At 43.8% G+C, this 14,950-nt stretch overlaps 1 protein-coding gene across 1 annotated transcript in view; it reads right to left on the reverse strand.

Annotated features, from left to right (window-relative positions):
- Nucleotides 1-1,240: 1,240 nt before the first annotated feature.
- Nucleotides 1,241-14,950, reverse strand: part of lrp6 (low density lipoprotein receptor-related protein 6) — a 64,013-nt gene continuing 50,303 nt past the window's right edge. Inside the window, exons 13-23 of the mRNA XM_037542630.1 lie at nt 14,425-14,627; nt 13,719-13,930; nt 13,220-13,410; nt 9,089-9,298; nt 8,331-8,456; nt 7,540-7,776; nt 7,243-7,353; nt 6,889-7,119; nt 6,493-6,629; nt 5,222-5,319; nt 1,241-3,922 (exon numbers count right to left, since the gene is read on the reverse strand). Of these exons, the coding sequence (XP_037398527.1) occupies nt 3,622-3,922; nt 5,222-5,319; nt 6,493-6,629; nt 6,889-7,119; nt 7,243-7,353; nt 7,540-7,776; nt 8,331-8,456; nt 9,089-9,298; nt 13,220-13,410; nt 13,719-13,930; nt 14,425-14,627 (2,057 nt within the window). The 3' untranslated portion in view covers nt 1,241-3,621. The remainder of the gene's footprint in view (nt 3,923-5,221; nt 5,320-6,492; nt 6,630-6,888; nt 7,120-7,242; nt 7,354-7,539; nt 7,777-8,330; nt 8,457-9,088; nt 9,299-13,219; nt 13,411-13,718; nt 13,931-14,424; nt 14,628-14,950) is intronic.

Below are 14,950 nucleotides of genomic sequence, written 5' to 3' on the forward strand. Positions count from 1 at the left end.
TTTCATCAAAGACGTCACAAGAACACGGAGAAAAGGCTTCTGCTTCGATCCAGACGAAGCCTCTACGTGAGGTGAAACGACACGAGCTCCTCAACGTTTCACACGACCGTAAAAACCACAAACGCACACGAAAGCTAGAACGGCAACTGATTAAACGTCCACCCCTCACTCACACACACACACACACACACACACACACACACACACACACACTCATTTACACACACACACACACACACACACACCCCCTCACACTCATTCACACAATTACTCTCACTCATTCACACACACACACACACACCCTCACTCATACACACACACACACACACACACACACACACTCACACAATTACTCTCACTCATTCACACACACACACCCCCTCACTCATTCACACACACACACACACACACACACACACACACACACACACACACACACACACACACTCATTCACACAATTACTCTCACTCATTCACACACACACACACCCTCACTCATTCACACACACACACACACTCATTCACACAATTACTCTCACTCATTCACACACACTCATTCACACAATTACTCTCACTCACTCACACACACACACTTAGTCTAACTCACTCACACAATTACTCATTCACACACACTTACACAATTACTCTCTCATTCACACACACACCCCCTCACTCATTCACACACACCCCCTCACTCATTCACACACACCCCCTCACTCATTCACACACACACAATTACTCTCACTCACTCACACACACAGTTAGTCTAACTCACACACACACACAGTTAGTCTAACTCACACACACACACACACACACACACACACACACACACACACACACACACAATTACTCTCACTCATTCACACACACACACAGACACACTTACTCTCGTTCACACACTGTTTTCAGGTTAGTGTGCTGTTGTACCGGTAACTGCGCTGAGGTGCTGTAAAGTGCAGTAGGAGGATGAGATGACAGGACTGACCCGACTCTGGCGGAAGGGCGCCTGCCCTGAGGTTCTTGCAGTAGGGAGAATGTTTTAAAAGGAGAAATGGGGCCAGATCTGAGGTGCATCTGATTGTACCACATGCTGTTCTTGATTAAATTGTAGAATCACAGTGAAGATGCAGTGGAGGCTGGGCAAAAGAAAGGCAGCAGTGTGATTGTACAGATTTGGTTAAAAATGTCCAAAAGAAAAAACACGTGCACAGTTCAAATCCACTGACTGGAAGCTGAATCGGCTGGACGTCTGTATAGACCACGTTTCTGGGAGTTTGTTTTTTTTTCTAAACTCGCATCGGTGGGATGTAAATTCAGCCCCTTAAACTCGAGCTGAACTGTTCAGACTAGAAACTACATAATTTAGTAGTTTCGACTGTAGTTACTAAGTTACTGAATAACACCTGAACATCAACAACTACTGAACAGAATATGCGCAGGGGTTCAGGAGGAAAAATACAAGACCCCAATTATCATCAAACATGCCAGCTTAACGAGCCAACTCAAAACTTCCTTTTGTATTTAAACAAAGAAAAAGTACTGGATCAGACCACAGGCCCAACACAGCCCACGCGTACTGTCCACATAGCTACGCATGTGGCTTAGACGTTCGTCTGCAGTCTCAGCAAAATCCCTTTAAGTGGCTGCCGCAGCATACAGTGTATAAAAGGTGTCAAAAAGGAGTTAAAAAGGTCAAAGGAAAAACTACAGAGTCTTCATGCTGGTGTAGGTATGCATCTGAGAGAGAACGCGGTAGACAAAATGCACAGACAAAAGACAAAACAACCACATACATCAGGCGACCACAATCACACACACAACAATTTAACACGGAACTGGAACGAGCCAGGCTTGAGCTACAAGACGGCGGACAACCAGCACGGACAAACACCACAAAAGGCCTTTAAAGAGACCTTAAAAAGACCCAACCCAGCCACAAACTGAAAAAAAAAATAATTAAACACCCAAGTCTGGTTCTCAGAGTAGCGTTATGATCATATACTATACACAAGACAATCTCTTCATGTGAATCATAGACTGCACAGGATATAATCATAAAAAGAAGCTATACTGGATTTTAGACCAGACCGTTTGAGATAAGAACTCCACAGTTTTTCATAACAAAACAGGAACATTCATGGAGTTACGTTCTTCGGCTTGTGGTGTTCATAGTGGATTGTCACCGTACTTTCAGGTCAAAATTCGTATAGAAAAATAGAGCAAGGCATATATTCAGAGTATATGGCGTTATGGTAAAAGTACTGCAAGGATATCATGGAGAGGATTTACAATGCTTTTCATTCTTTATAGCTTATAAATACGGTATCTACACAATATGTGGTACAAAAATATTTGGACATTTTGCGGGCACTGGTGTTCTAGAAAAGATGCAAAATGTTGTAAAAGAGTTTGTTAGAAACTGTTCAGGCACGATAAGCTTGTCCTTGATTGTGTACTGGGCTTTTTCTCTTAGTTCCTGTAAAGGATGAACGGTGCTGAGGGCTGGAGAAGAGATGGCAGGGAGAAAGGACAGCAGAGAGAGAGAGATGTGCTTTGGGTTGTGTCCTTCAGCACAGACTCGTCTACAGTTGCAGTCAGGCATGTTGGGAGGAGGAGACAAAAGAAAAGAAAATAGATTAAAAGATTTTGGTTGATTGCTCAAGACTGTAGAAACTTCAGTCCCCTGGCGAGTGACGCTAAATCACCACACCTCCCTCTCACACGGCAAACGGGGCTGGAGACCCTGGAGCTGTGAAGCCAGAACAGCCACTGCGTTACCTTTATGACAAAACCTCGACACTGGACACCAACCAGCATCAGCAGCACCTTCCGTCTGGCCGTTTCCCGTCCGGTTCTTTTTCCCACAGTTCTGACAGCTTTTTAATCGAATCGTTTTTTCCAGTGGTGTGGCACGGTGCCTTTCCGGAAATACAAAATGAAAAAACAAGGTGGGAAAAACAGAAGTACCGTGTTTCTCCATTACTCCTGGTGGAGATCTCCAAGTGGACCAGCTTTTAGGTGATTAGAAGGTCTAGCATTTCAGCTTCAGACAAAATGGCTGCAAAGCACACAGAGCTGCCCAGCGTAGTACCAGTGAGCGCCATCAGAGGGAGCCGTCCGCCTTCCGTCTCCATCCTCTCCCTGAGCTGTGGAGCAGGATGGCATTACTTGTTATTTGGCATCGGAAATTTAACCACCCGCAGTCTTTTCCCACGTTTCCCGTAAATCCTTCCGCCTCGAAGAGAAGGTAGTTTGATTCCGAACTCCTGGATTTAAGGCAACATATGGATGTTTGTGTGAATTTAATAAAATTTTCCTTTAAAAAATGTACAAATTTCTTTTAATAATACAAAGCTCTATGGCATAACCAATAAACGCTGTATAGAAAATATATAAATATGCTTTCTTTTTTTTTTTAAATGTACAAGAATGTCAGCTCTGCGCACCAAAGTGTCTCTTTTTCTGTTTCTTGCTCTGTACAGAACAGCTTTTCAGCTAAAGCGTCAGTCACTTTCTCTTAAAAAAAAAAAAAAAAAAAAAAAAGTTCATTATATGCACAATTGCTATTTACACCAACGGGGAGATGAGGGGTGGGGTTCTGCACATGATTGGCAGGGCTCATGACGAGTCTGTGCAGGGTGAGGGGGGTGGGGGATAGAGGTGGTGTGAGTAACTGCGCTCTGTGTAAGGAGACGGAGGGCAGCTCTCGCAGTTCTCCTCGGCTGATAGGTACTGGCTACGTGGGGTGGGGGGAGGTGGAAAGGGCTCTGAGTCATAGTTGAGGTCGCTGGTGTAGCCCTTGGCCACAGCGCTGGAGGCTGGTGGGGCCCGGCGCCCCGGTGTGTAGTCACTGTCACACACATCTGTGCTGCACGGTGTGGTCGGCGGGGCGAAGTGGCGATAGCTGTATGGTCTATAGCTGGAAAGACGGGGGCGTGTAGTTAGTAGTAGTAACAACAACAACAACAACAACAACAACGACCAACATGCAAAGGATGGCTTCAAGATATCTGCTACTGATGTTTTGTACTGTAACACTCATTATCTCATTATTTCAGATTTATTATCTCATTATTTTAGTTTTATTATCTCATTATTTTAGTTTTATTATCTCATTATTTCAGTTTTTCTAGACGCACTTTTACAGGTAACTGCAGGTCGTACCACAATCCAGTCTGTTGCTCATTATTCAGCCTAAGGAAAGCGTCTCTTTTTACATTGTTAGTTCACATTAAGCATTATTTATTATATCATTTGAAAGGAAAAAACTTTTCTTGTAACATTACTTAAAAACCTAATGACGTTCGCCCAGCTCTTCTGACGTTTGGCTACAGCACGATGCACGAGAGGAAGAATGGGAATAACATTAACCCATATTAATATTGACCTGTCCTCAAGCACAACTGCTCTGCTAGTTCAGTGACCCACCGTAATACAGAGCCAGTGGTCTGCCAGCTGCTAAGTGGTAAATATAAGCTTCCACTTATTACTTATTAACTACATTAGCTGTGCAGTTACAGTGCCGTAGACGCAAACTTTGGACACCAAATGTCTTCGCTGCTCAACTACATTTGGAGTAAGGAGTAAACTTGAGTAAAGAGGTAAAGGCACTCGGTGATACTCAGAAGAACTTTACACTTGTGTTTTTGGGAATTCACACATGTAAACGTCTTAAAGCTGCACTGAGTTTTTTATTGGGATATTATGGACCCTGGAACAGAGGCAACATTCATGACTTCAGCTGTTTTTCAGGTAACGTGTTTTGGAGCTTTAGTCTCAAACACAGTTATGATGGCTTACTGGCAGCACAGCAATGAAACACTTCATCACATTTGTTTGAATGTATAACAACGAACTGAACCAGCCTTAGATTTGTAAAAACAAGGATGTTTTTCAGCAAAACAACCCTCAGCTGAGGCTTCCTCCCTGACTCCGTCTGCTCACTACTTTAGTAATAGCTGCCCTCCATTCCTATGTAGTGCTCTCTTCACTGGGTTTGTTCTCTTCCCTTCACGCTTTCTCTGTCCTCTTTGCCTTTTCCCTGAAAACATATCCTTGTGTCCAACTGGACCCAACATGCTGGGCAAAAGTGGGACAGTACTTAAAATCACGTATGGCCACAAACGTTTTTGTGCGTTTTGTAACTGCCACAGGTCACTTTTTTAACCTCAGTAAAATAAAGCCACACAGTCAGATCATAGCAGGTCTTCTGCATTACCTGTATGAACGATGTGTGGAGGGACTGTTGGACGAGTAGCCAAACTCCATAGTGTACTGAGAGCGCACTGTAGCAGGAGAGGGGGGAGGGTTCAGGATCTGCAAAAAGAAAAGAGGGAAGGAATGGAAAAAGGAGAAAAAGGACATTAAATCTTGCTCTCACGCCTTCTAACTATGCATGTATTCCTCAGGCGACGTCTCAAAGTTTAAAACTTAAACGTTCCTTTATAGCAGAATTTAAACGTTGCTTGGGAATCTTGAAGGCTGTTAATCAGTTTGCACACTCCACACTTCACCCTCCTTCTACAAGACCCTGAGATGTCATAAAACAGCTTGTTCAAGAGGACTGTGGTTACGCTTAGGCATAACAATGGAAACAGAGCATTTGGCACAGCCATAAAAATGAGGCACAGATTGCTCAAATGGAAGGAGCCATTTGAGAGGCGTGGGTAAGAGTCACAAATGCATAGCACATTTTTCCTGTGGCAGGTTGGAATAACACTGCAAAGCTCAGGCTGCTGCCCAAGCAAAGGATTAACAAATCACACTTTCCTCTGGCCGGCAGCTGCGGAAAAACCAAGTGCTCTAAAATTAATAGGACAAACATCTGTAAACTCACAAGCAGCCACGATCAACACGTGTATCTACGTTATAATATGCAAATTAGTCTGTGTTACCACCCTCTGAACCCGCTGAACAAATATGAGAGAAATTCGATGAGTAGTTTATGAAAACAGAGACCCGGGTGGCCATAACTATCTTACCTAATGTTAGCCAGTCATTTGGTGCCACATCTGATTTAACATTATCCTACTTAACCACAAGATTTCAGACAGATAAATCACAGCCAGTCCTTCTGGTAAGTCTCTCTCCATGTATGTGTACTAAGACCACAAGAAAGTGTAAGGCATTTTGTAAAGGGTTCAACTTTGTTTAATCAGCCTTGACTTCATAGTGTTAACAGGCTAGTTAAGGCAGTATAGACTGCAATATAGACTGCAATACAGACTGCTTTCCCTTCACAGCAACCACCTCTTCCTTTCCCAGATGGCCCTGTGTCTCTGCCATTGTTGAGCATTTTTCAAAGTTGAACTGTGGCTAAAGTTATCTAGAACTAGGACTAGAACCTTAATGTTTATCTTGCTTTTAGGCTTTTCTTGCAGGTTGATTGATTGAGTTCTACAAAGATAAAGTGAAGTAAGTTTTTACTTTGTTCACAGTACTGTAATTTCGGGAAGTTGAAGAGCTGATATGAAGTTGCTTTCTGCTTACAGGAGGGAAGTAAGTGCCCTTGGTGCTGGACGAGCTGCTGGAGGAAGCTCCTGTCACGTGGGCACGGTCATATGGAGGTCCGCTGCTACCACCCATTATACTCAAGGAGCCAATCACCGATTTCCCACGAGACATGCCTGCAAGAGAGGGCATGGGACTTTAATGAAGAAAAAGCAAATCTGACAGAAAAGGACGTAATGGACACTAAATGTTTCAGTTGCTATCTACACTAACATGGCTAAGCCTTGCCTTATATACACCACTCTTTCCACACAGACAACTATACTATATATAAGTCGGAATGGGGGCCTCATGCCATTTATTCTCGAATCTGTAATTCAATTCATTTTACTTCTGTTCTTCCACCTGTACTCTCAAGAGGCCATCAAGTCTCACCTGGCAGAGAGCCTGACAACGAGCTGGGGTGTGGCACATAGCCCAGCGGCACAGAGGATGGTCCGTGCACTACGAAGTCGTTGGTCATGGTCTCACCGTCGTCCTTCATCTGCGGGCATAGCACCCGTTGGCACACAAAGTAGACAGCGCCTACGACGAACAGGGTCATCACAACGCCAACGATGGAGCCGATGGTGTTGGTGGGCGGCGGGGAGGGCTCTTCAGTGGGGTCTGACAAAGAAATTATTCAATTATGAATATTATTACATTAAACATGTTAAATCCTATGTGCATAAAACATTCTGGACTTTTAGACAGTAACAGTGGGATAGAATGAAGTCTGAGTGAGCTTACAGCAGCCAATTTCATCAGAGTTGTCCATGCAGTCCATGTTATGGTCACACTTCTTGTGTTTGCCGATGCACTGACCATTGTTACAGGTGAATTGATCTGGAGGGCAATAAACTGGATGGGAAAGCAATGACAAATTTGTTAGTAAGCAGACAAGCACTCGTCAAGACTGGAAACAATGGAAAAATGGAACAAAACGGTCAATAAAATAAATAAAACCACACATGAAACAATCACAGGAAGAGAAAGAAGTCCAATTCACTACAGGACTAAAAGCAGCAGTGCCTAAACAAGCTGTACCTTCGCATTTGTTTTCGTCCGAGCGGTCCTGGCAGTTGATCTCTCCATTGCAGCGCAGAGAGATGTCCACACACTGCTTGCTGTCACACTGGAACTCCTCATCTGAGCACACGGGGCAGTCACGCTCATCACTGTCATCATCGCACTCAGCGAATCCATCACAGCGCCATGCCTGCGGGATGCAGTCCACCTCACCTGACGTGCATGAAAACTGCACCGGTGAACAAGTGGGTGGCTCTGGGGGAACAAGAAGCAAACGGGTTAGCACTGGCATGGCATTTAATGGTCTATCTGGACTGGCTCAATAACAACTCCGCTTTTCAAGCATATGCATGTACGATGCTGAACTTTTTGGCAGATCTGGAAGCATCATCATCATCATCATCATCAATTATCTTATGTCTTCATGCCTTTAACATTGGGCCTCGGGTTTACAGCTGAAAATCATACAGTTGGCTAATACTATTACATTTAACTTTATTACTGTGCACGGTCCCTGATTATCAACATAAAAACTAAAGAAAAAACACCAACATACTGACTGGCTGATTGTTAAGTTGAGCTCACTGAGATACAGCAAACTAACTGGAGGCCTATAATGATTTCGGGGCTCCAAACTGATGTTGATTTAACCCCTTAAGATTCCAAGTGTGTTACATACTAAGGCTTATTACTGAATAAGTACAGGGTCTTCAATGCAAACTAGCTGAGCTGTTCTTAGCTTGTACAAGTGTATAATAAACACTGGGCCAGCCAAGTGGGCCATTTAAGGGTTTAAAGAGTGACCTTACCTCCACACGACAGCTCATCTTGCAAAAGAACCAGGTGAACAGGGCAGGAGCAGCGTGTGGTGCCGTCTCCCTTCACAATACAGATGTGTGAGCAGCCTCCATTGTCAGAGGTACAGGGGTGTTTATCTGGAACACAGAGAGAGAGGAACATCAGGTCTTGCTGTGGTTTTAGTTTTTACCCATTTTGGAAGATTCATGATGGTTTTCCAGCCACAGGTTTGGCTTTCCACATATGAACTTCATTTCCCTGGAGCAGATGTGTGGATCGTTTGGGGAGACAGCACAGTGTATGTTTATATGTCACAAAACAACATGCGTTTTGATGCTGGGGAGAGAAATATTTCATGCAAGAAATACGCTGGGCTACCGGCAAAGCATGCTTTACAACCTAATCTAGTCTTGGCTTGAACTGATCTCTGTTTTTAAGAGGGATTCACCACTGATTATGAATAGGTTTAGCTTTTTGCTGGGATGTTAGCTCCTTGTGGCTGAATCTGACAAACAATGCAGTCAGCTCATATCTTGTTCACTGACAAGTGCTTGACCCCAAGAGGCAAAAGTATTTTTTAAATAAACAATCTTTTACTCAGTAACTGCACCGATGGTGAAATGAGTCATTTGCTCCAAAACCACACTATAAAGCTCAAGAAAGCGGCAGTCTGGTTTAGAAACCTGTGGAAAAGTATCAAATTAAAGTCAAAAGAGGAAGGACTCTCTTATCTCTCTCCATTAAAGTGCTGCAGGAGGTCAAAACTCACTGTACTCCTCCATGTCGAGTTCATGAACAGCATGGATGTCCGTCAGAGAAGCGATGCGCGCCTGGATCTTGGTGCGGCCCTCACGTGTCGTCTTGTCAATCCGCTCGATCATCTGCTGCTGTCGGTCAATCCAGTAGAGGTGATCTCCAAACACAGTCAGGCCGACTGGCTGCAGGATGTTCGAGTCCTCGATCACAATCCGATTGGCCCCTGAAGGGAAAGGCAGGGCAATAGGGAAGCGGAGAGAAGGGATTGATCAGGAAGGACTATGGGAAGGGAAAGGAACCCACTGGTCTACGGGGAGGTGCAGTGTGTGTGGGAAACGGCAAGGGACAAACACGATACACCAAAAGGGAAAGGGGATATATTTGGATAAGCGAGTAAAGCTCAAGCAAAAGAAGTGATTTACAATGTTTTGGCAGTGGGAAGCATTTGCGTAACGCTCTAATGTGTCACAGCAGAGGGGAAATCATTTTTGCATGATGAGAATAATGACTACAATGTGTCTGAATCCTGGCCAGACCTCACAAAAGACGAGGACAACTTTTGTGCAGTGATTCAGAGACCATGAGTACATGGTGCAGAGAAGACAACACCAAAGCACTCTACCTGTTTTCCCTTCAAACTAGTAAACACAGGATTTACAGAATATTTTTCACCTAGCCGGCACTAAACTACTGATTTTAAGCCTTTAGTTTAAACCCTTTAGGATTTAACGTTTAACTGGGTATTACTGTCTTGTTTGTTTCGTTGCTGTACAAACAGACACAGTTCACTTTGTACAGCAGGCCACCTCTAAAACGCACTGGGAGAAAAGTGAACACAGAAAAAGCCACAAAGGACAAAGAATACCTGTCGGTTAACAGGTGTGTCAGACACAGATACTTCAGAAAGGGATATAAATTCTACAAACTTTGGAAATACAGAGAAGTGGAGCATTTTTTAACATAAATGTGTTTTAATGAATGATAATAATATGACATAGAATGATGATGATAAGCTTGAGTGAACATTACATGCCTCACACTGAACACCTGACGACAGCTGCAGGAACTCTGTACAATACGCATCTGCTATTTCTCCACAGAATATTCTGGTGTGTAAACACTATTATAACCAACTCCTAAGGTCAGAAATCCTTGTGCAAGTAGTCGACTGTGAACACAACCACTCCAAACCTACAAATTGAGGCCAAGCTCTGTAGGGTATTTGGGGTGGGCTGGTGCATTTCCTTCTTTAATACCCCGACTGGGGGGAGGGGTAAGCACGGTGGCTTGTTGTTAACACACCGAGAGTGTGTTTGCTTTGAAGCCCCCCCTGCCGGAGCTTCAGCTTCTATCACTGTAGCCCTGCTCCAGCTGGTGTGGCGTATGCACTGAGGACATGGGGTGTGCTGGGAATGTGCTGAGCACAAGGCAGTGGGCCAAGCGCTCTTTATCAAAGGGATCTGCTCATTGAAGTGGGGGGCCTCGTCAAATGTCTCAAAAAAATGACTAAATGGGTTAAAAAAAAAAAAAAAAAAATCACATTAAGAATAAAATACAATTCTTATTACAGTTGTTAGTCCTGAAAAAATATATTTCTTTAAATCTTCTATATTCTAGTGATTCAGAAGCCGTGGCTGCTAACCCCAACCCTAACCCCAACCCCAACCCTAACCCCAACCCCAACCCCAACCCTAACCCTAACCCCAACCCCAACCCCAACCCCAACCCCAACCCCAACCCTAACCCTAACCCCAACCCCAACCCCAACCCCAACCCCAACCCCAACCCCAACCCTAACCCTAACCCCAACCCTAACCCTAACCCCAACCCCAACCCCAACCCCAACCCCAACCCTAACCCCAACCCCAACCCTAACCCTAACCCCAACCCTAACCCCAACCCCAACCCTAACCCTAACCCTAACCCTAACCCCAACCCCAACCCCAACCCTAACCCTGCTTGCTAGCTAGCTAATAAAATGCATTTACGCTCTTTGACTACCGACTTAAGGTTCGCTTACTAGACGCGCTCCACTACTTTACCGTCATTGCCAGCTTTTTTGTTCAACAACATTTTTTGAACATTTTATAACTTTTTCCTCCATTTTTAGTCACCAGACGCAGAACCAATGGAGAATCTAAAGCAGATTCAAAATGTCTCTTACATCGACTACAAAGGGCTTTAATTGATTGAAAAGGACGGATCGAGTCTCTGACTGACCTCTGAAAAGATTTTTTTTCCTCATTGAGGTGCTTCCATGAATCCAGACATTTGTTTGTAAGCTGTCCTGTTTCCTCTACTGCTCACCTCATTTACCTGTCGACGGAGTCCTCCATCTACCGCTGTCTCTCTCTAAAATGAGGATCTGGCCTGAAGCAGCAATTTACACTATGACCTCTTGAACAGAACGTTGGCCATGTTACGCTAGTGCAACTCGGAGCCTGCGGTGAAGTCATGGAAACATTCCCCTTCTCTGTGTGACCAACACGGTGCACATGCTCACAAAAAAGGTGTCGGGACGTGACGGCCAAGTTCAACAATTCTGACACAATTATAAAGTGGGGAGTAACTCAATCATAAATATTAAAGACCTACAAAAAATTGTCTTCATAGAGAACCAAAATTACTTCAGTGGTGCCAGTTTAGCTTCTTTTTAAGCATACCTTCTAAAGAGCAGCCGAATATAGAAGAGCGAGCTTTTTACGAGCTCTAATGAAGCCCCGCTCTGACATGATATACATCACACTGCACATCTACACAACCCTGTCCCTGTGGGAACCTATTTCTCATTGTAAATAGTACAAAGACAACATATCAAATGTTGAAACTGAGAAAATGTAATGTTTTTGAAAAATATATTCCCATTTTGAATTCGATGCCAGGAACACATTTCAAACAAGTTGGGACGGCGGCTTGTTTCCCACCGTGTTTCATTACCTCTTTGTTTAGCCACACGTTCGCGTTTGGGAATTGAGGAGACCACACGAGCGCCCACTGCTGGTTTTTGGCATGCAGAGATTTCTTGAGCTCTGAATATTTTTCAGTGATATGATGTACCACAGATGATGAAATCCCCAAGTGAGATGTTCCACCAGCTGCTTTTTTTTAAGCACTATGCCACTTCACCAGTTTCCAAATTCAAAATATTATCAAAAAAATGATATCAAAAAAATGATAAAAAATCTACTTTCTCAGTTTCAACATTTGATATTTTGTCTTTGTACCATCTTCATCTATATATAGGGTTTAAATCAGTTTTAAATCATCGTATTTTCTTTTTATTTAGATTCTGCATGGCATGCCAACTTTTTGGGAAAGGGGTTGTACAATTATAGAGTTAAATACACGCCCTGATCAGCCATCACATTAAAACCTTGTTCCTACACTCAATATCCATGTTTATATGGCCCACCTGCTTTTCTCTGCATGCTTTGTAATCCCCCTTTCACCTTTTAAAAACTACGTTCACTCACTACCCACTCTATTAGATACTCCTACCTTGTTGGTCCACCTTACAGATGTAATGTCAGAGTAAAAGTGAGCTCATCTTTTGCTGCAGTTTCTGTAAGTCATCCTTTAGTTCTTCATCGGTGGTAACAGGACACTGTTGACTGGATATTTTTGGTTGGTGGACTGTTCTCAGTTCAGCAGCGACACTGAAGTGTTTAAAAACTCCAGCAGCACTGCTGTGTCTGATCCACTCGCACTAACGCAACACACTAATCACACCACCATGTCAGTGTCACTGCAGTGCTGAGAATGATCCACCACCCAAACAGTACCTGCTCTGTGAGGGTCCATGGGGGTCCTGACCACTGAAGAACAGGGTAACAGAGTATCAGAGAAACAGATGGACTACAGTCTGTAACTGTAGAACTACAGAGTGCAGCTATACGGTCAGTGGAGCTGATAAAGTGGACAGTGAGCACAGAAACAAGGAGGGTTATATAAACACAATAGATATACAGTCAGGCGGTGTGTTCATGTACCTTTGTCTGCATCATATGAAACTTTTTCCAACTAAAGTGGTTTGGTAGCCTTATTTCCAGATTCCAGATTTCCTAAACGGAATGCCATTTACTTCTGAAAAAATCCCCAAACAGCTTTAAGAGTTCAAAGCAATAACCTTTCCTTGAAGACTCACCAGACAGGTCACTGCTCTCAATACGGCGCAGGTCCACGTCTACCCAGAAGAGCTTGCCCAGCTCGTTGTCAATAGCTAAGGCAACAGGCTTGCCCAGGCCACCAAAGAACAGCACCTCTCTTTCAGTGCCATCCAGAGCCGCTCGTTCGATCTTAGGAGAACGCTCCTGCAGATTGGTGAAGTACATGTACCTGTGGAAGACAAAGCGTCAGATCTAGAGACAGACAAAAGGCTTCAGGTCTATTAATTGACAAATGATTTATAGAAATACATAAAAGGCTTTTACTCTTTGTTGCTCATTATTATTTGTGTGTTCAGTACAAAATAAAGTACAAAGAAAAAACTAAACAAAAAAACAAACAAAAAAAACTTTCTTACTGGAAGAATACCTGAAAACAAAGAGCCAAAGCCTTTGTTTTCTTTAAGCAAGTACAAAAAAAGCACCAAACGAGCCTGGAAAGTAAAGTATATATTCTGGAATATCCTGGAAGCTCCTCACCCTCTCTCTGGGTTGACCACGATTGCTCGGGGTTTGTCATGCTCCCCGCGAAGGACCACTCCCACGCGTGTGCCATCGGTACGGGTAACATTAATGACGTTGGTGACCTCACTGGTCCAGTAGATAAAACGGCTATAGATGTCAATGCTGAGGTCGTATGGCTGCAGGCCCAGGTTGTGCCCCCCCATTAAATTGGACACCACAGTCATACTCTGAGGGAAAAGAATGACCAGTCTGTAACTTGTAAATTGTAAATTTGTAAATTTGACATTTGGCAGAGCCCAAGCTGACCAATACCTGTTACATTCACATTTACGGCATTTGGCTGACGCTCTGATCCAGAGCGACTTAGTTTGATCATTTTACACAGGTAGGCCAAGGTGGTGTTGGGAGTCTTGCCCAAGGACTCTTATTGGTATAGTGTAGGGTGTTTACCCAGGTGGGGGATTGAACCCCAGTCTGCAGTGTAGAAGGCAGAGGTGTTACCCACTACACTATCCAACCACCATTTGTTGCCATTGCCGAGAACCACATACCAAAAGAAGCTTTGTGAAGTTCTCAAGTTGCCCTATTTTAACAGGTTATTATAAAGCACTTATAATGGAGTCAGGGGTCACAGCCCGGCAACACACAGGAAGAAGAATCCCTGGGACTAAAGCAAGAATAAGCGCACAGCTTTATTGTGCAGTGATGGCTTGATGTTTACCTGATTGCCGTTCTCCTGGGCACGACGGATGACATTCTGTTTGGAATCGATCCAATAAAGCTGCTTGTCGAGCGGGTCATAGTCGATGGCTCGAACATTGCGCAGGCTGTGAATTGGCAGGATAATGTCAGGGCTTTGCTGCTCATCCATCACCATGCGATTGATGGCTGTTTTCTGGCTAAACAGCAGAAAGGAGGTGGGTGCTGAGGGAGGAAAAGGGAAAGATCAAAATGGAGAAGTTTAAAAAAACCCGTCAAAATGATTAAAAACATCCTGTTCTCTAAACAAGGGAAGAGATAAGACTGCTAAGCCTTAACTGTAGAAAGAAAAAAAAAGGTGCTCTGAATGAAGAAAACACTCTGAATGCTGTTCTTCTACCATGTTTTCCTCTGGATTTATAGCACATTACACACTGCAATGGTATGAAAGTTCTTTTAACTACTTTGAACTGGATTTAAAAGCTCTAGCCGTTAGTATGTTCACCCAGTGACCTCTGCATGACCAAATCGGTGGTGGGAGTAAAGAG

Source organism: Pygocentrus nattereri, chromosome 11, assembly GCF_015220715.1.
Source record: "Pygocentrus nattereri isolate fPygNat1 chromosome 11, fPygNat1.pri, whole genome shotgun sequence".
NCBI lineage: Eukaryota > Metazoa > Chordata > Actinopteri > Characiformes > Serrasalmidae > Pygocentrus > Pygocentrus nattereri.